General features: G+C 55.2%; 1 protein-coding gene across 3 annotated transcripts; it reads right to left on the bottom strand.

Moving 5' to 3' along the window:
• Positions 1 to 6,394: 6,394 nt before the first annotated feature.
• B4GALNT4 (beta-1,4-N-acetyl-galactosaminyltransferase 4) lies at positions 6,395 to 18,319 on the bottom strand. 3 transcript variants are annotated; one of them, XM_031448172.2, is made up of 20 exons: positions 17,989 to 18,319; positions 15,025 to 15,128; positions 14,591 to 14,686; positions 14,415 to 14,510; positions 14,240 to 14,330; positions 14,066 to 14,166; positions 13,830 to 13,897; positions 13,623 to 13,701; positions 12,422 to 12,488; positions 12,155 to 12,289; positions 11,973 to 12,082; positions 11,754 to 11,854; positions 11,575 to 11,675; positions 10,584 to 11,499; positions 8,565 to 8,854; positions 8,271 to 8,424; positions 8,071 to 8,143; positions 7,799 to 7,952; positions 7,344 to 7,470; positions 6,395 to 6,838 (listed from the first exon to the last, which is right to left on the bottom strand). In XM_031448172.2, exons 1-20 carry the CDS (start codon positions 18,137 to 18,139, stop codon positions 6,715 to 6,717), a joined length of 3,138 nt encoding a protein of 1,045 aa, XP_031304032.1. In that variant the 5' UTR covers positions 18,140 to 18,319; the 3' UTR covers positions 6,395 to 6,714. The 3 variants fall into 3 exon arrangements, with proteins under 3 accessions (XP_031304032.1, XP_031304033.1, XP_031304034.1); XM_031448173.2 differs by having other exon boundaries at positions 14,066 to 14,139; XM_031448174.2 differs by lacking the exon at positions 14,415 to 14,510.
• Between the last annotated feature and the right edge of the window lie 4,756 nt (positions 18,320 to 23,075).

Here is a 23,075-nt window from a genome sequence, read left to right as displayed (position 1 = left end):
TTCCAAGTTCTGGCAATCATGAATAAAGTGCTAAAAACATCTGTGTGCAGGCTTTAGTGTGGACATAAGTTTTCAACTCCTTTAGGTAAATACCTAGGAGCGTGATTGCTGATGACATGGTGAGCTTGCATTTAGTTTTGTATGTCTTCCAAAGCCGCTGCACCGTCTGCATTCCCACCAGAGATGGGGGAGAGAGTCTGTTGCTCCTGATCCTTGCTGAATTTGGTGCTGTCAGTATTCTGGATTTTGGCTCTTCTGATAGCTGTGTAGTGGTACCTTGCTGTTTTATAACATGCGTTTCCCTGATGATGTGTGATGTGGAGCATCTTTTCATGTGCTCATTTGCTTTCTGTCTCTCTTCTCTGGGGAGGGAGGGGTCTATTAAGGTCATTTGCCCATTTTTCAGTTGGGTTACTCATTTTCTTACTATTGAGTTTTAAGAATTCTTTCTATATTTTGGATAACAGTCCTTGGTCAGCTGTGCCATTTGCAAATATTTTCTCCCCATCTGTGACTTATCTTCTCATTCTTTTGACGTTGTCTTTCACAGAGCAGAAGTTTTTCATTTTAGTGAAATTCTGCTCATCAACTAATTCTTCCATGGATCATGCCTTTGGTATTGTATCTAGTAAGTCATCACCATGCCCAAGGTCATCTAGGTTTTCTCCTATGCTATCTTCTAGGAGTTTTATAGTTTTGTGTTTTACATTTAGGTCTATGATTCATTTTGAGTTAATTTTTCTGAAAGGTGTAAGTTCTGTGCCTAGATACATTTTGTTTACGTGGATGTCCAGTGTTTCAGCATCATTGGTTGAAAAGACCATGTTTGTTCCATTGTACTGCCTTTGCTCCTCTGTTGAAAATCAGCTGACCATATTTATGGGGGTCAATTTCTGAGCTCTCTGTTCTGTCCCATTGATCTATTTTGTCGACTCTTTTGTTTATACCACACTATCTTGATTGCTGTAGCTTTATATAAGCCTTGAAGTTGGATACTATTGGTCCTCCAAGTTTATCCTTTTCCTTGAATATTATGTTGGCTATTCTGGGTGTTTTTCCTCTCCCGAAAACATTCAGTTAGCTAATATCCACAAAACTTGTGGGGATTTTGTTTAGGATTGCACTGAACCTATAGATCAAGTTGGGAAGAACTGACATCGTGACAATATTGAATCTTCCTACCCATGAACATGGATTATTATTGATTTAGGCCTTTGATTTGTTTAATTTTTTCATTTTTCAGTTTCATTAGGTAGAATTGTTACAATTTGACTGTACGTATACAACATATTGCATGTAAATACATACACACAATATACTGCACATATTTTTTTAAAAATTACATATTGTACTATTATTTCTAAGAACATTTAGAGCTTTATCTTTTTAAACTTACATAGTTATCAAAGGAATAAAGCCAACTACAAAATAAGAATTAATTCAAAAAGATACTACACTCCCCTATTAACAGCAACATTATTTATAATTGCCAAGATATGGAAGCACCCAAGTTCACATCAATAGATGAATGGATAAAGAAGATGCAGCACATATATGTGATGGAATATAACTCACCCACAAGAAAGAAGGCTATTTTGCCATTTGCAGACCTTCAGTCACTTTTTATTTTCACTTCAAAACCTAGAATTTTCTAACTGGCATAAATATTTCCATTGCATCAAAAACAACAAAATACCTAGAAATAAACTTAACCAAGGAGGTTACCTGTACTCTGAAAACTGTGAAACATTATTGAAGGAAACTGAAGATGATACAAAGAAATGGAAACATATCTTGTGCTCTTGGATTGGAAGAACTAACATTATCAAAATGACTGTACTACCCAAAGCAATCTGCAGAGCCAATGCAAACCCTGTCAAAGTACTCATGACATTTTTTTCAGAACTAGAACAAACAATTCCAAAAGTTACACGGAATCATAAAAGACCCCAAATTACCAAAGCAATCTTTTGTAGGTCTTCTTTTTTTTTTCCTTTCTTCTTTCTTTCTTTTCTTATGGTTTGATGACTAGAAAAGGTCCTTTAACATTTGTTGTAAAGCTGGTTTGGTGATGCTGAATTCTTTTAGCTTTTTTTTTTTTTTTATCTGTAAATCTTTTGATTTCTCCATCAAATCTGAATGAGAGCCTTACTGGATAGAGTGTTCTTTGTTGTAAGTTTTCCCCTTTCATCATTTTAAATACATCGTGCCACTCCCTTCTGGCTTGTAGAGTTTCTGCTGAAAAATCAACTGATAATCTTATGGGAGTTCCCTTGTACGTTTTTGTTGCTTTTCTTTTGCTAATTTTAGTATTTTCTCCTTATTCTTAATTTTTGTCAATTTTATTACTATGTGCCTTGGTGTGTTCCTCTTTGGTTGATCCTGTGTGGAACTCTGCACTTCCTGGACTTGGGTGACTGTTTACTTTCCCAAGTTGGGGAAATTTTTGGTTAGTATTTCTTCAAAAATTTTCTCAGGTCCTCTCTCTCTTCTCTTTCTGGGACCCCTATAATGCGAATATTAGTGTGCCTCATGTTGTCCCAGAGTTCTCTTAAACTATCCTCATTTCTTTTCATTCTTTTTTCTTTTTTTCTGTTCTGCAGTAGTGATTTCCACGAATCTGTCTTCTACTTCATTGATCCAGTCTATTCTTGGTTCCTTCTAGTGTGTTATTCATTTCAGTGATTTTACTCTTCAACTCTGTTTGAGTGTTCTTTATATTTTTCAACTCTTTGCCAAAAACTTCGCTCTGTGCATCTGTACTCCTCTTGAGTTCTCTGAACCTCTTTGCCATCATTACTCTAAACTCTTTCTCAGATAAATTGCCTGTTTCCTCATCACTTATTTCTTCTTCTGGGATTTTATCTTCTGCCTTAGCCTGGGAGATATTTCTCTGCCGCCTCATATTGTTTATCTTTCTATTTGTATTTTTAGGTAGGTTAGTTACGTTTCTTGACCTTGGAGAGGTGGCCCTCTGTGGGAGACATCCTATGCGTCCCAGCAGTACACTCCTCTCTTGTCACCCAAGGGCCAGGGTCCAGCTGGTCCCAGTGTAGAGTTTGGCCTGTGTTTGTGGATTCCTTCCATAGGCTTTGGGATTGTCGTTTTCTTATTTCTAGTACCTGCGCCTGGTGGATGGGGCTGGATTAGAGGCTTATGCAGGGTTCCTGGCAGGAGGAACCAGTGCCTGCCCACTGCCGGGTGGAGCTTAGTCCTGAACCTCTGGTGGGTAGGGCCTTGTCTAGAGGTGTTTGTGGCTCAGGAAATCTGCTGATGGGTGGGGCTGTGTTCCCACTTAGTATGTTGTTTGGCCTGAGGCTTCCCTATGGGTTATTGGATGGGGCTAGGTCTTGGTGCTAATCATCCAGTGAAGATACCAGCCTTTAGGAAAGCTCATGTAGAGGAACACTCCCAGAATGTCTGCCACCAGCTTTTATGTCCCCTGGGTGAGCTGCAGCCATCCCCTACGTCCCCAGGAGACCTTCCAAAACCAGCAGGCAGGCCTGGCCCAGGTTCCCATGAAATCACTGCCTCTGCCCTTGGACCTGGCACATGCGTGGTTCTGTGCATACTTTCCAAGAGAATAAAGTCTCTGTTTCCCCACTCCCGTGGGGCTGCTGGAATTAATCCCTGTTGGCTTTCAAAACCAGATGTCCTGGAGTCTCCTTCCCCTCCCAATGCCGGAACCCCAGGCTGGAGATCCTGACATGGGGCTTAGAGCTCTCACTCCTGTGGGAGGGCCTCTGGAACCTGATTATTCTTCAGCTTGTGGGTCGCCCACCCGGAGGTATGGGGCCCAATTATATTGCGAGCACGCCCCTCCTACCATCCTGATGTGGTTCTCTCTTTATGTTTCCAGTTGAAGATCATCTTTTTTGCTAGGTTCCTGTCTTTTTTCGATGGTTGTCTAGCAGTCAGTTGTGGTTTTGTTGTAGTTGCGAGGAGAGGCGAGCTCCTGGTCCTGCTACTCTGCCATCTTGACCAGAAATCCCCTGATCGGTCTTTGATTTCTTCTTGATTGGTCAGTTTTGTAGTTTTCCTTATACAAATCTTATACATATTTTGTTAGACTTATACCTAAGTATTTATTTTTGGTGCTAATGGTAAATGGTATTGTGTTTTAAGTTTCAGATTCCAGTAGTTCATTGCTAGCATATAGGAAAGCAATTGACTTTTGTATATTAACCTTGTATCTTGCAACCTTGCTATAATTGGTTATTAGTTCTTTTCTCTTTTTTGTTTTTAGCTAATTCTTTTGGATTTTCTACATAGATGATTATGTCATTTGCAAACTAAAAGAGTTTTAGTTTTTCCTCCTCAATCTGTATACCTTTTATTTCCTTTTCTTGGCTTGTTGCATTAGCTAGTACTGCCAGGGTAAGGATGAAAAGAAGTGAGGACAGGGGGTTTATCGTTGATTTTTAAAAAATTTTCTCAAATGTCACGTCTGACCTCCTCCCCTTCCCCATCTCGTCCTTGGCAGCCTCAAACTTACTCTTCTTTTTCTGGCTTCATTTTTCTCTGCAACAGTTGCCACCAGGTGGTATACTGCACATTTTCTTTGTGGTGTCTTTTGTCTGCTCCTGTCCTCTTCCCTAGATGTAAGTTCCACAAGGACAGGATTCTTGTCTGTTTTGTTCATCACTTTTTCCTCAGTGCCTGTCACATAGTAGGTGCTCAATAAGTAGTTGTTAAAATGGATGAATAAATTATGGTGTATATATAGTCAAGGTTAGATGGAATGTTGACTGAAATTTTCTTCTGCTTCCAGAGGTAATTATTTTTCTGATGGGCATGCTCCACCTGCCTGCTAATTACATTCCTCCCCTCTTTAGGTCATATATATTCTTAATTCCAGTACTCGTTCTTTTCTTGTTATGAAACATCTGTGAGTGGGGACCATTCCCTCTGAACCAGATACTTAGGGAGGAGGGATCAGTCTGAGCTGGGAGCCTCTAGGATCTTCTTAGTAGGTGTGCAGCAGGTTAGCTGTGTCCTCCGCCCTGGGCCCTTGCCTGCTGTGGACCAGCCCCTTGGGGTGAAGCCCACATGTCATCAGTGACTTAGGTTTACAGACACCTGCTGGCTGCTCCGGTCAGCAGTCACAGAGTCGAATGCCCCTTCCCACCCGTTCCAGCAGGTCCGTCTCTAGGCGCTTCTCAGGGCCTGAATGGAGTGTCCATCTGGCTCCTCTTTCATTGAAATCCTTCCTGCTGCCCTGTGTCAATGGTGAGGTATGACCTGAGGATACAATCTGGGTAAATTTCACGAGGGTCGTTTGGAGTGCTGGGTGCATGGACTGTCCTCCCACTGACCGTGGATGAGGAAGAGTGGCCCCAAAGCTGTCCATGCCCTAATCCCCAGAAGCTGTGGCTGTCACCTTACATGGCAAGAGGGACTTTGCAGATGACGTAAAGGATGTTGCTTGGGATGGGGAGGCTATCCTGGGTGGTAATCATAGGGGTCCTTGTAAGAGGGGCAGAGGGTCAGAGTCAGAGGAGATGCGATGGTGAGACAGAGGGAGAGAGCAACACAGAAATGGTGAGCTGCCAGCTTTGAAGATGGAGAGGAGGCCATGAGCCAGGACACCCAGGTGGCCTCTAGATGCTGGCAGTGGAGGAAGCAGATTCAGTCCCAAAGTCCAAGGAGGAGCACAGGCCTGTGAAAACCTCAATTTTAGGATTTCTGACCTCCAGAGGTGTGTGTGTGGAAGCCTGTTCCACAGTGGCCATGGGGAACTCACCCAGGCAGGCACACCCAGGGCCAGGCAGAGGGCCGGCCTCCCTCCTGTGATCGGGACCTCCAGGGAAGGGCAGGCCTGTTGGCACCATCAGCGGGTTGCTGACCCTGAATCTCCAATTATGCCACAAAAGTCAAAGGAGCAAACCCCCCATTATGGCTTAAGCCGGTTTGCATTGGGTTTTCTGTTTATGGCAACTTAGTCCTAACTGATACCCCGAACCTGGCCATGGGACGTCCCCTGCCACCCTGGGGACAAGTGTTGGAGTGCATGAGGAGGCTGGGGTGAGACTGCCATCCGAGACCTGTCTTCACAACAGAGGGGACTGAGGAGAAGGCTGAATGGCAGGTGGGAAGGCCCCATGCCATGCTGGTGACCAGCGGCTCCACGCACAGGGTGGTGAGGAAGAAGGCCAGGCCCCTCCCCTCCAGGGCCCAAAACAGAAGCTAAAGGGGAAGAGGAGATTGGTCTCAAGGGTGGGGAGGATGGGGTCAGCATGGCTGCTGCAGCCGCATGTCAGGAAGGGGCCTTGGGAGCAGGGACAGTGCCCAGGGCTGCCCATGGGTGTGGGGCTCTCCTGCCAATGCTGACGCTCGCCTCTGCCCACCCAAGAGAACCAGGCATGGAGAATGAGTCAGAACTAAAAAAAATATTTCATTTCATTCTGAATAAAAAATGGAACTGACAGAACTCTTGGAAATCCTGAAAACAATGTCATCGCTACGGCAAAATTTCACAGAAATCATCACACAGGGCGTGGGGACCAAGCCTGGGCCCCAGCCTGCTATGAAGGCTGCCTCTCTGGGGAGGGGCACAAGTGGGGCAGTGGCCTGGGTGGGCCAGAAAGGGCCAGGCACAGATGGTGGCTGTGCCCCTGGGATGAGCCCCGCCGGGTCCCCAGGGTCCAGGCTCAGAGCTTGGCTGCCAGCTGCCACTGCAGGGCTGCAGCCTGGGCCAGGAGGGGTCGCTGGTCTTCAGGGTGCCTCCTTGTGGGAGGCCTTCCGGCTGCGTGTGCCCCACATCCCCCGCTTGGAGTGGTAGTGGTGGTAAAAGTTCCGCAGTCGGAGCCGCTCCACCTCCAGCCCTGCCTGCAGGACCCTGGGTGGAGAGGGGCGGTCAGGGCTGCCCCTGAGCCTGTAGGATCTTTGCGGGGGGTGATCAAGACTGGGTATGGGGGTGACTGGGGTGGCCCTGATTCTTCAGGACCCTGCAGGGGGAGGGCAGGGGTTCAGGGCTGCCCTGAGCCTACAGAACTCGGAATGGGATGGGATGGAAGTGGTCATGACTCTGCCTAGGGTCTAGGGGGATCAGGGCTTCCACTACTCTAGGACCCTGGTGGGAGGGTGGGGGCTCAGGATCTGGGGTCAGAACTGATTCAAGTGCTTCCTTGAGCCTGCAGGACCCTGGGGTAGGAAGGGGTTTTGGGGAATGGGGTGGGGTCTGAGGGTCCCTCTAGGCCTACAGATCCTGGGAGTCAGGGGAAGAGGAAGGCAGAGTTCCCTCAGCATGTGAGGACCCCTGGGGGTCCCCCTCCCTACTCAGAGGAGGAGGATAAGGAAGATAAGGAAGTCTCAGTCTCCATGATGGGGGAGGAAGTGGTCACCTGTCCAGGAGCTCCCAGTCCTCGCCTCCCCACTGGTCTCGGAATTCCTCAGTGTTCATGCCTCCAACGCGGTCAAAGTCTGACTTGTAGATCCCAAAGAGGCCGAAGCCATTCACCTCCCAGTAACCTGGGGTAAGGATGGGGTGCCCTTCAGACACTAGGTCCTGCAAACCCAAATCCTTCCTCAGGAGGGCTCTCGGGGTCACTACTCCGTGTTGGTTATAACCTAGGAGCCTTGTGGATGACCTGGGTGTTGGAGGAGGTTCCTAGGGGCTGAGCATGACTCTGGGGTTAGTAGGGGAGGACCTGGGGACCTGGGCATTTCGGGGGTCCTAGATACCACAAGGGGTCCTGAGCATTACAGGGGGCACTGATAGGGTCCCTGGCCTCCTTAGGAGTTGGGAGAGGCCCCCAGGGAGCCTGGATTTTACCCTGGCATGACTGAAGGGCATTACCATGTGGGTCCCCAGGTGAGCTCCCGCAGCCCAGACGCATGACCACAGGTGCGAAGGCCAGCTTGCCCTCCACGCAGTGCTTGCGGATGCTGTCCAGGATGCTGAGGGGGAAGTGGATATGCAGGTCGCAGAGGAAAACGATGCTGCTGGCATCCTGGAGGAAACGGGGAGGTCTGAGCCTCACCCTCTCCTCCGGAAGATAAGTTCCTCTCTTGGCATCCCCCACCCCAGCCCATCTCACTCTGCCCACCCACCCCAACCCACACAGGCACCTCCACCGCGTCCACTCCAGCTTGCAACCCAGCAGAGCGCTCAAAGTTTCCAGTTCGCCTTAGGTATTGGTACCTGGTGAGGGGGGAGTAAAGGGTGGGAAGTCACAGCCCCCATCTCTCGGGGCGACGGCAGGCAAGAAAATCCACTGTTCGGAAGAGGGAAGATATGCTCCTCCCTCCCTGGTCAGGGGTGCTGTTACCTGGGCAGTTGTGCAGCACGCAGGGCCTGCTCCACATCCATGTCCTCGCTCTCAAAGTCCACCAGGATGACACTGAAGTGAGAGTCTCCTGTGTGGGCGTGCAGCGCGGCCATGTCCACCAGGAACTGTACCACCCAGCGTGCCTGGTTCTTCACTGGAGGATGGGGACACAGAGCCAACCCTGACTCACCGTGATACCCTCTCCAGGGCCAGTGGCACTCCTCATCTCCCATGGGGCCTCCTGGACCCAGTCCCCCCGATCCCAGGTGGCCGGCCTGCAGCCCTCCTGCGCACCTGGCACAATGAAGTGTACCGTTACATCCTGGCGCCAGGCCAGGCGCAGCGGCCGGCACAGCTCCGGGCGGCCGTCGGGGTGCGCCGAGACCGCAGGAGTAGGCTCGGGACTCTCCCCGTCCCCATCTGTGTCCCCGGCTCGGGCTCCAGGCAGTCGCAGGAAGACGTACTCAGACAGGCGCAGGCGGCCGCCTCCGCGTTCCTGCAGCTCCAGCTCCAGGAGGAAACGGCTTCCGCGTGCGGAATCCCTGCGCTTCTCCACGTTCACGATGCGCAGAAGTGCGTACCGCCTGGGAGGCGGGGCCAGGTCAGCTCCTCCAGTGGGCGATTGCATCCCCTGCCCCCAACCCCGACTCTTCCTGCAAGTCTCCCCAGCTCCAGAAACTCAGGTGACTGAGGGAGGGTGCTGCCATGGGTCCCTCTCCCTCCCGGCCACCGGGGAGTTCCCAGAAGACAAGCCCACATTCTGTGCCTCCCCCAGCCTAGGGCAGCCCACAAGGGAGGTGTCCCCCAAGTCCAGTTTGGCCCTCTCCTGTCGTCTTCTCTTCTGGGTGCCATCATTCCTGCCCACAGCGACATGCTCAGAAATCTTCAGGGACACCCACTGTCCACAGGATGAGGTTCAAACGTCTTAAGTGGCATTCTAAGTCAGTGAAGGTCTCTACCTTGTGGCCTCAATATCCCCTCATGCTCCATGAGCAAACTTCCTCCTCTCCTGTGCTCTTTGACGTGGGTGTCCCTGCCTGGATGCTTGCCCCAGTCTTCCCCAGCCCCTCCTCTCTATGGTCCTGGGTGCTTCCCCTGAGAAGCCTCCTTGGTGCCTTCCCTGGCACCAGCCCAGGGCCATCCTGATCCCCAGGGAAGAAGCCTCTGGGCCTGCAGTGAGACCCTCTCTGCTCCCCCCACCCCAGCCCTGCTCAGTGCACCATTTCCCCCTTCACTCTGCCCTCAGACAGAGGCTTCTCCTCATCCTGGGAAAACTGCACCTGCCCCTGACTGAGATCACTCTTCCTTCTGCTGCCAGTGTCCCTCATGCTAGGAGCCTACCTGTGTGACCTCGTGGGGTCCAAATTCCTCCCTTCAACCGCTGCCCTTCCCCACCGTGCTGTCCTCACTCTCTGTCTGCCTGCTCTTGCCCCTTGGGACCACAGCCATGACCCTTCTGCTGCAAAGACCCCCTCATGCTGGCCGGATGATGAGCTGCTGTCAGGAAGCTCAGTCAGGGGGCAGGCTTGATTTCTCAGCCGTCTAGAATCAACCTGCCTCCCCCCCCCCGCTGAGAGCCCAGAACATCTTGTCACTGCCCTGGACCAAGCCTTGGGTCACAGGCTTCCCCTCCCACCCACTGCCCTCCAAGGCAGCCACATGCTTGTCTACAACCCAAATGGGCCAAACCCATGTCCTGCTCAAAACTTTGTTTCACAGGCAAGAAGAATGAGTCTTGTGCCTGGCCTTCGAGGCCCACGATGCCTGTCCTCTGCCACCAGCCCTCCTGGCCAGCCCTTACCTGTTGTGGCTATCTGCAGAGCCTGCCCCTCCTCAAGGGTTCAGCACAGCTCTGAGAACCCTAAGGCCAAGCTGGGGCCCCCACTCTCTGCCCCCATACCTGCTTGGGGTGGAGACAGGACTGGATCCTGGGGCCTAGGGGAGACCTGAGGGTCCAATGGGGCAGGAACCCTGAGCCTTCCCTTGAGGACCAAGACCTGAGTCAGCACTTTGCCAGGGGTGGAGCGGTCCAGGGGCTCTTAGCTTGACCTTCGTGTGTGTCTCTACCTAGAGGAGAGACCTGGGTGGCTCAGGTCTAGGTCCAAGGCGATAGGCATGGGGTTTGGCGGTACATACAGCACTGGGGAGCCAGCCCTGGGTTGGGGAGTAAGTTCCTAATACATGGGACCCTATGCAGTAAGGAGCCCCAGGAGGGAGAAGGGAGTGTGTGCTGCTCTGTTATACCCTAGGAAAGGCCTAAGGATCCCACGGAAGCCAAGGCAGTCCTGCCTTACTCGCACCCGACGCCTGTACCCGGCATGGCGTGTGTTGAGACGCTCCATGTACTGAGCCACCACATCCACGGCCTCTGCCTCGGGCAGCTGCAAGTTTCCAGACACGTTGCAGCGCAGGTCATTCCAGTCTGAGCGCAGCAGCTCAAAGTCCACGTTGCCCACGCTGAATGTGCGCTGCCAGTTGATGGTGTCCTCGCGCCATTGGCTGCGCGCTGGGCCAGCTGCCTCTTCGCTGTCCTCTGACGCAGCCTCGTCGCCCGGGGCCCCTTCCTCCTCGTCCTCATCGTCCCCTTCCTCCTCCTCCTCCTCGCCCTCCCCAGGCAGCTGTGGCCTGGACACCTGGGACAAGCTCAGGAAGGAGGTCACAGGCTGCCCCTCAGTAGTTGAGTTAGAGTCCGCTGTGGGGGCCGCGAGTCCCGGCGCGCCCTCCCGGCTCCCCTGAGTGGCCTGGGCCCAGGCCAGGGGTCTCAGCTCTGTGGCCTGGGGGCTGCCGGTCCTGCGGCCAGGAGCCTGGGGTGGGCGTAAGGGTGTGCGCAGCTGCACCCTGGGCAGAGATCTAGGGCGCAGGAAGACGCTGCGGAAGGGCGGCCAGGGCAGGCCTCGTGGGCTGAGCGGGGCCAAGGCCTGGGGGGGCGCCCGCGGTCCCGGCCGCACCCGTGTCACGTACACCTTCGGGGCCGGCCGCTGGGCTGCGGCGCGGGGTGGTGGGGCGCGGCCCAAGAGGAGGGGAAGGGGAAGGGCAGCCCAGCTCAGCACCCGCGAGCGCCTGGGGGCCGGGCCGCCCCGGTGGGTGGGAGACGTGGGCGGGGCAGGGGTGGCTGGGGCCTTGGTGGGAGCCAAAGGGGCAGGAAACAGGCGGCCGCTCTGCGCTGGGGACGCCTCGGTGGGTTCCAGCTCGTCGAGCAGCTCCCCTTCGTCCTCATCGTCCAGGAAGTCTGTGGAAAGGGCAGTTCAGCCCACCGTGCCTGGGAGGGCCTAGCTGGGGGCGGAGGCGGTGGGGGGGCACTCACCATCCGGGTTGAGGAAGAGGAAGGCTCGGCGCTGCACCTCCTCCTCTTCATCTTCCTCCCCTTCCTCCCTGTCCACCTTCATGTATTTATAGAACCCAAACCTGGGGCGGGGGCGGGGCATCAGAGACCCCGATGCGCAGAGGCCCCGCCCCATTCTTTCCCGGTTACCACCCACACACCTTTCCAGATACAGCGGTGACTCGCGGTAGAAGCACTTGTTGTCCGTCTCCATGTGAGTGAGGCGCGTGTGATCATTGGGATAAACGAAGGACAGGTACACCTGAGACAGGGCAGAGTGCTCAGGCCAGGCGTCTTCCAGAGGATCTGGAGGAGGCTCAGGGGACCCTGGGGAGTGGGAGGCCTGGGTCTCAGGGAAGGTCTTGGCGAGAGGCACTCACAAATTGCAGTCCCTGGTATCTTGCGATAGGAAAATCCTTGATGACGTAGGTGGGGGCGTAGGAACAGGGCTCCAGCACATTCTCCAGACTCGAGGGCTCCAACCGAGGCGCTGCAGGAGGGATGGTCACAGGGTGGCCGGCCTGGAACCCCCGCCCCACGCCCCTTGCGGGCCCCCTCTCACTGAGAAAGAAGGTGTCTCGCGGATCTGGCCGCAGCATGTCGGCTCTGGGCTCCTCCTGCAGCAGGAGCCTCTGGAGGCGACTGGCTGGGGACTGTGGGACGTGGGCCACGTGGTCCATCTTCAGGGCTGACTCATCTAGAGACAGAGGATGTGTGGGGTCCCCGGGAGTGCCCAGAGACCCCTCCTCACCCACATCCAGACACCATCCCAAAGAGACCACCCATTAGGAGCCCTCCCCCTTTCCCAGAGAGGCACCAGGCACCGCACCTGTGTACAGGGAGATGTGAGCAGGGCCTATGACCTCGAACTTCAGGCCCGGCAGGAAGGCTCGCCACTGCAGGGTAGAGAGGATTGTCAGGACCAAAGGACGGGGGTCAAGGTGGGAACTTGGCTTGTTCAGGGAGGAGTGATTCTTCCCCGATGTGGGGTGGGGAGCTGAAGGGGGTGGCCCGGTCAAGGGTGCAGGAAGCTGGGAAGGTGGATGGGAGGAGGTCCTAAGGAGGCCCAGACGGCTAGGGTCCCTGGAGGCAGGCGAGGACCTCCCATGCTCCCTCCAGGCCTTTCCTGACATCCTGGGTGCTTCCTCATCTTCTGGTTATGGCTTCTGCCCTACCTGCTCCTGCTGCTGCAGCCACGGCTCTTCTGGAGGGTGGAGCTGTCCTTCCAAGGGATGGACTCAGCAGCCCCAGCTCCCTGCTGGACCTCCCCATCCCCATTCCCCAGCTTCTCCGGCCACTCCCTCTCAGTCTCCCTTGCAGACTCTGTCCCTCTCCCATGCCCTCACAATGGGGTTCCTGTGGGCTGTGCCGGGCCCTCTTCGTCACCCCCTTGGCTTCCACAAGGTCACCTTGAATCTGCATTTCCAGCCTAGACTCTGTGCCAAGCTGAGCTAAGGTGACGCTCACTGCACACAAACCAGGCACCTGCAACACGCCCCCCAACCCGACCCACCCTGCTCACCAGCCCACACCCAGCCAGGCTCACGTTCTTGGTAGCTGTGCAACCCCCTGCTTCCTCCATTCTCACCTCCCTGGTTCAGGCCCCAAGGCTGCCCCTAGAAGTCCCTCCTACCAGGCTCTCTTCAAGTAGTGGCCAGAGGGATTTTCCTCAGGGGGAAGTCCTGCCTGATCTGGACACCGGCCTGCTTGGATTCCAGAAGACTCTGGGTGGGGATCTGGAGTTCATTTGATGCACCCCAAATTCCTCTGCTCGTCTCCTGGTGGATGTCTATCATCTCCCAAGACTCTACTCCAGGGCCACTTCCTCCATGAACCCCCCTGGGCCCCGAGCGGGCACCGTGAAGCCTAAGCCCATCCCTGAGCATCTGCTTTGTCCTCTGCTTCGTCAGCTAGGCTGGATGCTCCTCTGGGGCAGGGTCCACACTGCTGCCCTGCGGGGAGCAGCCGGAGGGGAGGGCAGGTCCGGGGAGGTGGGGTCTTGAAGCCCTCAGGAGGGCAGCTGCACTCACGCCCACTTCCACGTGGTCCGAGCCGCGGTCATCCTGCTTGTGCAGCAGCTCAAAGTAGTACCTCCGGGAGGCCATGAGCCTGGGGACAGAGCGGTCAGGGGCAGGCCCCAGGAGCCCGAAGCAGATGGAGGCACAGCAGCACTGGTTTCCTGCACGCATGTCACCCAGTCCCCACACACGCAGACACACGCGCCCACAGCCACTCACCTCCTGGGCTTGGACACCTGGGAGCTGAACTTGGTGAATTCTCCAGGCGCTGTCCACTCAGAGCCAGTCTGGAGGGTGACATAGAAGGGGCAGGGGGCTCACCCCCTCCTTGGGGGCACCAGCCCCATCCAGTCCCCATTCCTAAGAAGCTGGAGGGGACAAGTGACCAAGGCCGCAGGAGGCCCGTGAAGACAGAAGGGGTGTGGATGGAGGGGCTGGGCTTCAGGTGGGGGTACCTTGCCCACAAAGGCCATCAGCTGGGCGCCCGCCGGGCTCTCATTTGGGCTCAGCCAGAACTCAGAGTTGTCATCTGAAGCCACGGAGAACTGGATGTCTCCTAGGCCACAGGACAGGGCTCAGGGGGGTGTGGGGCCTTCCTGCCCCCCTCCCCCCACACCCCATGCCCGCACCATCTCTCGCCGGGTGGATGAAGCCGAAGATCCGGAGGCCATAGTTCTTCCACTTGGGGGACACGGCCAGCTTCTTCACTGTGGTGCGTGTCTGGGGGAGGCAGCGGCCTCGATATCAGGGCCCCTGCGTACCCCTGCCCACCTGTGGGCCAACCGCCCAGCCCCCAGCACTCACGTGAGGGAAGAGCGGGAAGTGTAGGTTCCTCCGCAGATGGCCCACGGCGCCACCACACCAGTCCTCAAACACATGCAGGTTCACCTGCCCCTTGTACTGGGGGCAGGAGGAGGGCTTACCTCCTGCACCGCTGCCCTGCCCTGCCCACCCCTACCAGGCAGCCAAGCAGAGCTCACCTCCTCCCGCCAGGGGGGCACCTGATGGGTGAGGTTGAGTGAGAAGGGCCTTCGGGCCCCCCCAGGAAACAGCACGTCTGGGTCCTGACCTTCCGGCTGCAGGGGAGAAGGGCAAAAGGGTCAGAGCTGAGAAGCAGAAGCAGGGAAGGGCCACACACACACACAGATACATGGGGACGCACCCCACGGAGACCCCTCACACATCCAGCCATGCCGAGGCCCGGAAGACCCTCACCACCCCGCCCAGACACTCGGCCACCCAATGTGCGCCACCTACATCCGCCCAGGCCGGGATATCTGTTTCTGGGCCACGCTCGGGGCTACACCTGCGTCCTCCACCCACACAGCCCACAGCTCTGGAGGCCACCGGCCCGCGAGTGGCCCTGGCTCTTGTGCGTGCTGTGCACACAGGCTCTTCCCACGGCGCTGCTCACCACATGCTCCTCCTCACGGCTCTCGCTGGAGTCCTCCACCCTCTGTGTGGACAGCGACACCCCGACGCCCCGGCCGTCGGTCACACTGCTCAGCTTTTCACCTTCTGTGGGTGGCACATGGGGCGTGACTGGGGCTAGGCTCTCCAAGGCCACAGCTGAGCTCCTGGGCTCAGTGGGGAGCAGGAAGGCCAGTGGTGTCTCCACTGAAGCCCCCCTCCCCACGTCTGCCCCTTCCCAATGCCCCGCCCTACATCTGGAAGTGCTCTCTGCGGGGCCCTTCTCCCATACACACTCACTTCTGTGGGGACAGCTCCTGTCCGTGTCCTACACCTGGCTTTTCCCAGCCCTGCCGGCGTGAAGGAGCAGCTGTGTGCAGGTGCTGGTGTGTATACCTGCACATGCACACCCATCCTCTTGTCCTCATCGGTGGCTCTGCCTCCAAAGAGGTCCTGGGACTGCTCTGCCCTCTGCTCTTTTCCCATGTGCTAGAGTGTTTGGTGTCTGCCTCCCTTACCAGAACTGAGAGCCAATGGTTAGGGCTGCAGCTTGCTGTCAGGAGGGCACCATGGTCTTGAAACTACGCCAGCCCTAGCCCGTGGCTCATGTGCCACCTACTGCCCTCCAGGCCAGGGTCCGGGACCAAAGGTACCCTGGCACCAGCCTGGGCAGAGGAGGGATAGGCACGCTGGTCTGGCTGCCAGAGGACCTGGGGCCAGGTCCTGGAGGGAGACTGTCTCCCTGAGAAACCCCTCCCAGGTCTGTGGCCATCTCTAGAGCTTGGCACCCCTAAAACTCCCCAAGCCAGACCACCTCCACACTGCCCTTAACTTCCCAGACCTCCTCTCTAAGCTGTGGACCTGGGGGTTCCATATCCTGGGATCTGAGCCTCCAAGGTAAGGCTTCCCTGTACCCCATGTCTGCTCCCACCCAGGGACACCCAAGCCAGGAGCCCCTCTGCTGCAGGGCCAAACCTAGGCTTCAACATCTATGCCCATGCCTCGATCCAGACCCTGAGGAGTTAGATGGACACAGTTGGCCTGGGTGCCTTCTCTGGGGGAGGAGGGTGGCCCACGGCCTTCTGCCTGTGAGAGCCCCATGGTGCCTGCCCCCTGCTTCTTATTATGGGTTCTTCCCCCACACCTGTCCTCTGTCTAGCTGGGAGGTGAGCTCCTTGGCCTGGCCTGATGCTCCCTGCCCACCAAGGTGAGTCTATGGGTATTGGGAGCCTCCTGCAGTGGGGGCCCAACCCAGGCTGCCATCCCAGTCCTGTAGGGGCTGAGCCCCAGCACAGTGAGAACCCGACAGGCCTCCTGCTTCCTGGTTCGCCCTCCCTCCAGGACCTCTGCCTGCACAGGCTGCTGGACACTGGGAAGCCTTCCTGGTGGAAGTGAAGACGGTGCTGACAGGGCCGTCAGGAAGGCCTCAGACGTGTTCAGAAACCCAGCTTCTCACAAGCCCTGCCCTGGTGGGAGCCTGTAGCTGGACAGAAGGCAGGCTGCAGCCAGAGGTGAGATGCTTGCGCTGGGGCTGCTCTTGGAAGGTGCCACCTGAGAGTTTGAGCTTTTTCATAATCCTGAGCTCTGGCCTACCCAGGAGAGCCGGACAGGTTGATGAGTCCCTAGCTTCCCTGCTGGTCCAGCTGAGAGCAAAGGAGGCCTCAGAAATGGTGTTCCCACACCTCTGCCCCCTCCCAATTGCTGAGCTAAGCTTCCCAGCTGCTCAGGAAGTCGGGTTGGGGAGGACAGGTTGCTCGGAAAACCACAGAGGCAGTTAGGTTATGTTCTGTGTTACTGGGTCACACTCTGGGGTTCTGCTTTGCTTGCTGATAGCTGGAGGGCGGGGGGCTTCTCTGAGGGCCCGAGCAGTGCTGGGGGCCTCTAGAGGGAGGGGCAGCTGCGAGATGCATGGACTCTCGGGGGCGGTTGGAACAAGCCCCTGACCCCTGGCCTGGGAGTCTGTGGAGCCAGTTGTGGGACTGAATGGGGAGCTCTGGACCCCTTTCTGGTGGGCCAAGACTTCCGTGAGTCAGAATCGTGCTGAGTCTTTGGGAGGCAAGACTCGCACTGCCCATCTTAAGGACATCCCAATTCCTCAAGAAGGGCCAGGAGCAGCTTTGCTGGCATCTTCCCTGCCCTGAGGTGGGTCGTTCTCTCTCATCACCTCCCCCCAGGTTCCAGGCGCTCTGCCCCTCCTCCTGCAAATCTTGTGTGTCAAAGGTCACCACCTCCAAGAGGCCCTCCGGGATCCCCCTAGCTGAAGTGGCAGGACCCTTCCCCTGGCTCTTTCTCACAGGGCTCACCAGGACCTGATCACTGTCTGTCTCCACTGGAGCCTGAGCTCGAGGAGCCTGGGAGAGTTCACTCCAGCAGTTTGAGGTTCCCCAGGCTGGGTCCCCATCCGCATGCCTCACCCCCCAACACACAAGCGTCTCAGTCCCTGATCACAGGTTTACCTAGGACACCTCCTCCAGGAAGCTTGCAACTGCAAGGGTCAGCTCCCCCCAGCCCTTGTCCCCCTCCACCTAAGTCCAGAAGAAGGATCTCTGTCCCTCTCCTCCTCCCCAGCAGATGGGGAAACTGAGGCTCTGCTAAGTAGGCAAGTGGTTGAGGCGCAGCCATACTTGGCCTCTCCGGAATCCCAGCATTCAGGGCCTGAGAGCGCAGACCTCTCCAGGAGCCCACCTTTAACCCCGTCACTACCCGCTCCAGGCTGGATCCCGGAGTCCGCCCAGGTTCTGGGACGCTCCCCAAGAGGGTCGCGAACGTCACTGCTGACGTCATTGGGCATTCGGGCCCTGCCCAGCCGCACCCCCTGCCCCAGTAGAGCCGAGCTAGGAAAGGCAGATGGGGTCTCCAGGCCGATCTGGCCCATGCTGAGACCCGGGCGCGATGGGAGGCCCTGGGTCCAGCGCTGCTCGGGGCCCTCACTGCCCCTCGCCCCCAGGGCGCGCGCCCCCTCCCGTACCTCGCCCGTAGCCCAGCCGCTGGCTCAGCGCGCGGCCCTGGCGCACCAGGCTCAGGTGCACATACGTGAGCCACGCGGCGCAGGTGAGCAGCACCAGCAGGAGCAGCAGCTTGATCTGTTTGCGGATCTTCTTCACCGGGAACCACGGCATCGCGGCCGGCCCCGCCCCGCCTCGGGCCGTGCTCAGCGGCGCCGCTGCGGCCCCCCGCTCCCGCGCGCCCCGCGCTGCGTCCCCCAGCCCCGCATGGCTCTTTGTCCGCCGCCCGCGGCGGCCGCGACCCCAGGTTGCCCTTGGCCGAGGGCCCTGGGTGGGCGGCGGAGCAGCTCCCGGCGTTGCCCCCGCCCGGCCCCGCCCGGCCGCTTGGGCTCCACGCTCCTGGGGGCCGCGGCGGGACCGAGCAGCATCTACGCTGCGGTGCTACCCACCGTGAAACGGGCCCGGCCTCCACGCGGCGCGAGCCAATCGGGACCCGGCCAGCCTACGGGGAGCCAATCCGCGGTGTGGGAGGCGGGGCCGGCGCGTTAGGGTGTGCCCACCGCTCGTCTCCACGCAACGCGCGCGCATCCACCTGGGCGCGCCGGCCAGCGCAGCGCGCGGGCGCGGGCACCCGGGGATGCGGGGTACTGGGAGGTGCGGAGGACTAGGGGCAGGGGGCAGGGTCAGAGGATGCAAGGGGAACGGGGTGGTGCATAGGACCGGGGACGAGGGAGCGCGGGACAGGGGAGGTGTGGGGGACAGAGGGACTCGGGGACACGGGGGTCTAGTGATGGAGGCCGCGGAAGGCGCATGCTCTGGGTCGGGGGACAATGGGGACACGGGGGGCAGGGGTGTAGGGGCTGTGATGGGGAGACTCGGAGCTTGGGGAACGTGAGGGGAAGGATGCTGCGGCCTGGGCTTGGACCTGGAGCAAGTCTCCTGCTAACCGTGCAACCAGGAGGAGTGGGGCCCAAAGTGGAGAGACGAAAAAGGAAGTTTGAGGGAGAGACATAGGGGGATAAGTGGTGATGGTGGGTCTGGAGTGTGTGTGGGTGGAAGGGCTCCTTAGAGGGTCTCAAAAGCAGGTGGCTTCACCCTGAGGGCCACGAGGAACCACCAAAGGACCTTAGCTTGGAAAGCCAGGGTCCTACCTGGCTGCCAGGTGGACGGAGGCTGCAGAGGGGCAAGGTGGTGGCCTTCACTGAGGGCAGAGTGAAGGTGGAGAGGTGCACAAGCAGGAGGGGCATGGCGGTTCCGAAGGGGCCAGGGGTGGTGCTCAGCCCAGCTCTCCTGTGTCTGGCTGAGGTGTGGCTGAGCTGGTGGCCCGAGGTGAGTGTAGGTTGATGATGGACTTTGCCCCACTTGGGCCCATCCTTGCCTGGACCATCTCAACCCCTCCCCGCCCTGTCTGTCTCCTCCAACCCCCGCTAGCGCAGCTGCCGGCCTGACTTCCCTCTGTCCCTCCCTCCACCGGTTCCAGTTCTCTGTAAAGCACCACGTGCATCCCCTCTTACCCCTGGGTCTCCACCATATGCCGGCTCAGCCAGTAGCTACCCAGGATCCTTCGGAGTCAGAGGCTTAAGGGGCACAGTAATGAGCAAGGCAGATAAGGTCCCTCCTTTCCTGGCGTTTCTATGCAGAGACCCACTTGAACAAATAACAGTTCCCCACGGTGGTAAACGCTGTGAAGAAAACAAAGTGTGTCGACGAGCTTACAAGACTGGGGAGGGCTTCCTCCCTGCTGTTATCACTAGGGGGCCACTGCGGGGGAGTCACATCAGTCTGAAACATAAACGAAATTTCAGAAAGCGGGCATCAGAAGGTGTGTGCCAGGAGGGAAATGTTGGGCACACCACTGCCTGGGAGGGTCAGGAGGTCCCCTCTGTCAGCTGCAAGCTAGCAGGTGAGGTGAAGTGTGGATGGCTGAGATCTCCCTGACGTGGCTGTTCCAGCTGTGCCGCATCTGGCCGAGACAGCCCTTCAGAGTAGCAGGCACGATTCACTGCTGTCTCCAGTGTCACGTGAGTTTCTCTTTTGCCCACCTCTGACCCGAACCATATGGGGAAGGGGATTCTGGGGAGTGGATTCCCAGCTTAACAACAGAACCACCCAGCAGAGGCTCCTTGACACCTCAGCACACATGCACACACTTCTACTTTAAATCATGTTTAACTTCCAAATAAAAACAAAGGCTTCTGCTTAACGTGGTGCAACTATCCCAGCCGAAAACAGGCTGGTCTCTCCAGAAGGGACTGATGAAGCTTTCATGTCACTTTAACCATCTTTAGGTGGCACTGACTTTAACTGAATGACAGGCTCTCTTTAAGAATGTTGAACACTTAAACACTCTAGAAGAGAGTGTGAGCGTTAATGACACAAACACTGAGATGTCAGGTTAACTCTCACTAACGTGTTAGAGGGAAGGGGTGGGAGGGGAAGCGGGAGAAAGAAGAGCAGCTGAACAGACACAGGAGGACGTCACGTGACGTCAAGAAGTTCCTGCTGTCATGACAGCCATGTGGCCCTAGCTGGTAGCTGTAACTGCCTCTTCCCCTGCTCACCCCACATTCCCTGTGTCCTCAGTCAGCACTGCAGCTGGTCGTGGCTTCTTGGTGGAGTGACCCAAAGGGTCTATGCCTGTGCTGGGTGGTTCTAGTTTTCTGGTGGCATTTACTCCGGGACCTAGGGTCACTCAGAGACACCCTGAGCATCTCCTGCCTTCCAGACCATCTCCTCCTCATCCCATTCTGGAATGAAAACTCAGCCCTTCCTTCTGTGACCCTCTGATTCCCTGGTGTGAGGAGACGCAGGTGGCCAGGTGGCAGTCAACTTCCAGTCTGATGTGTCCTCTAGTGGAAGCACTCTAGGGCTTGCCCAGGATAGAGGGGATTCCTACCATGTGGGACTTTCAGTTTTAAAGCCAGGAATGTCCAGGCAACCTGGGATACACTCCTCCATTGGACTCTGAGACCGCTGGACCAGCAGAGCCCAGGGCTGCAGGCACGGGAAGCAAACAGCTCGCTGGTGGACCATTTGGGATGACAGAACACTGCCATTTCCTCTTCTTCATACCTGGACCTGTGGATCTCGGCTGTGAGGGGCCTGTGGGTTACTGACTTAGAGCATCTACTACCTCTGGAGGATGTGACCCCAGCTCCATGGTGTGACACCCAGCTAGCTCCATAATCATTCCACCCTCTGGCCACCCTCCTACCAGGCCAGCTGCTTCAGGGAGATGGGAGCGTGGACCCACCACTGCTCTTCACTTGCTGCAAGGTGAATGCCTGGCTGGAACACCATGACGGTGGAAGTGGCATTCTGGAAGTCCTGGCAGAAGCATTGTGGCAGGGACGGACACCCATAGCCCAAGTGTCACTTCCAGTAAGAATGAAGCCCTGCGCCCCTCAAGACACCACCCCCGGGGTGGAAGAGGGGCTGGTGTTGGTCTCTGCTTTTGGCCATCGGGCACTGGGCAGTGGATCCTGTACAGATATTTTAAAGTTTTGTACCCAAGTATTTACTTTTCTAAAGTGCTAATGCAATGGTATTCTGCTTTGAATGCCAAATTTCCACTGTTCGTTGCTAACATATAGGAAAGCAGTGGACTTTTGTACCTAAAGCTTGTATCATGCAACTTTATTTTTATCACTTATTCATTCCAGGAGTTGTTTTACTTTTGTTTTTGTTTTGTTAATTCTTTGGGTTTCCTACATAGACAGTCTTGTCATCTGTGAACAAAGATAGTTTTATGTCTTCCTTTGCAATCTGTGTATATTTTATTTCTTGTCTGATTTCATTATCCTGGATTTCCAGTTCAACGATGTTGAACTGGAGTGATTGGAGGGGACATCCTTGCACCTTGCTTCTGATCTTAAGGGGAAAGCATCTGGTTTCTCACAATACAGTGTGACTGACGTTAGTCAAATAAGTTTTTGGTGGGTGATCTTAATCAAGTTGAGGAAGTCCCCTTCTGTTCCTAGTTTGCTGAGCGTTTTTAATTATGAACGGGCGTTTGGTTTTGTCAAATGTTTTTCTGCATCAGTTGATAAGATAATATTGTTTTCCTTTCTTAGCCTGCAGATGTGATAGACTACATTAATTGATTAAAAAAATGTTGAACAGCTCTGCACACCCAGAATAAACCCCACTTGTTAGTAGTATATAATTATTCTGTGATGTATAACTCATTACTGGATTTAATTTGCTAATATTTTGTTGAGAATTTTTGCATTTATATTCAAGAGAGATATTGATCTGTAGTTTTCCTTTCTTCCTATGTCTTTGTCTGATTTTGGTTTTATTAGGTTAATGCTGGCCTCAGAATGAGCGAGAAAGCATTCTGTTTCTATTTTCTGGAAAAGGTTGTAGAGAATTGGTGCCATTTCTTCCTTAAATGTTTGGTAGACTTCACCAGTGGGACCATCTGGGCCTGGGGTTTTCTTGCTTGGATGATTATTAATTATTCATTCAATTTCTTTAATAGGCCTGTTAGGGTGTCTATGTCTCCTTCTGTGCGCTTTGATAGTTTGTGTCTTTCAAGGAATTGTTTTGTACTTCTAAGTTACCAGGTTTGCGGGCTCGGCGCTGCTCATAGTGTTCCTTTATGACCCTTAATGTCCATGGAACCTGTCCTGACGGCCTCTCTTTCATTTCTCTTTGTAATGATCTTTGTTTCCTCTTTTTATTTCTGGCTAACCTGGCTAGAGGTTTATCAGTCTTGGTTACTTTTCCCCCTCAAATAACCAGATTTCAGTTTCATTGATTTTTAGAAAAATGATTTCCTCTTTTCAATTTCATTGATTTCTGCCCAGTTTGTATCATTTCTTTTACTCTGTTTACTTTCAGTGTGTATAGGGTTTCTCTCTCTAGTTTCCTGCATGAGAAGTTTGGATGACTGATTTTAGGTCGTTCCTTTTCTCCTAGATCACACATTCATACCATAGATTTTTCTCTAAGCACTGCTTCTGTTGCTTCTCACAAATTTCAGTAAGTTGTGTTTTCATTTTTAGTTCAAATTGCTTTTTAAAAGTTCCTCTTGTGAAGAAAAAGCCCAGCTGGGCTAACGAGCTAAGTCACAAATCTAAGTGCGGTAAGTGTCGGTTTACTGATC

This window comes from Camelus dromedarius, chromosome 12 (assembly GCF_036321535.1).
Source record: "Camelus dromedarius isolate mCamDro1 chromosome 12, mCamDro1.pat, whole genome shotgun sequence".
Classification (NCBI taxonomy): domain Eukaryota; kingdom Metazoa; phylum Chordata; class Mammalia; order Artiodactyla; family Camelidae; genus Camelus; species Camelus dromedarius.
Note: the sequence above shows the minus strand (reverse complement) of the source record. Positions and strands in the feature narration are given on the sequence as shown.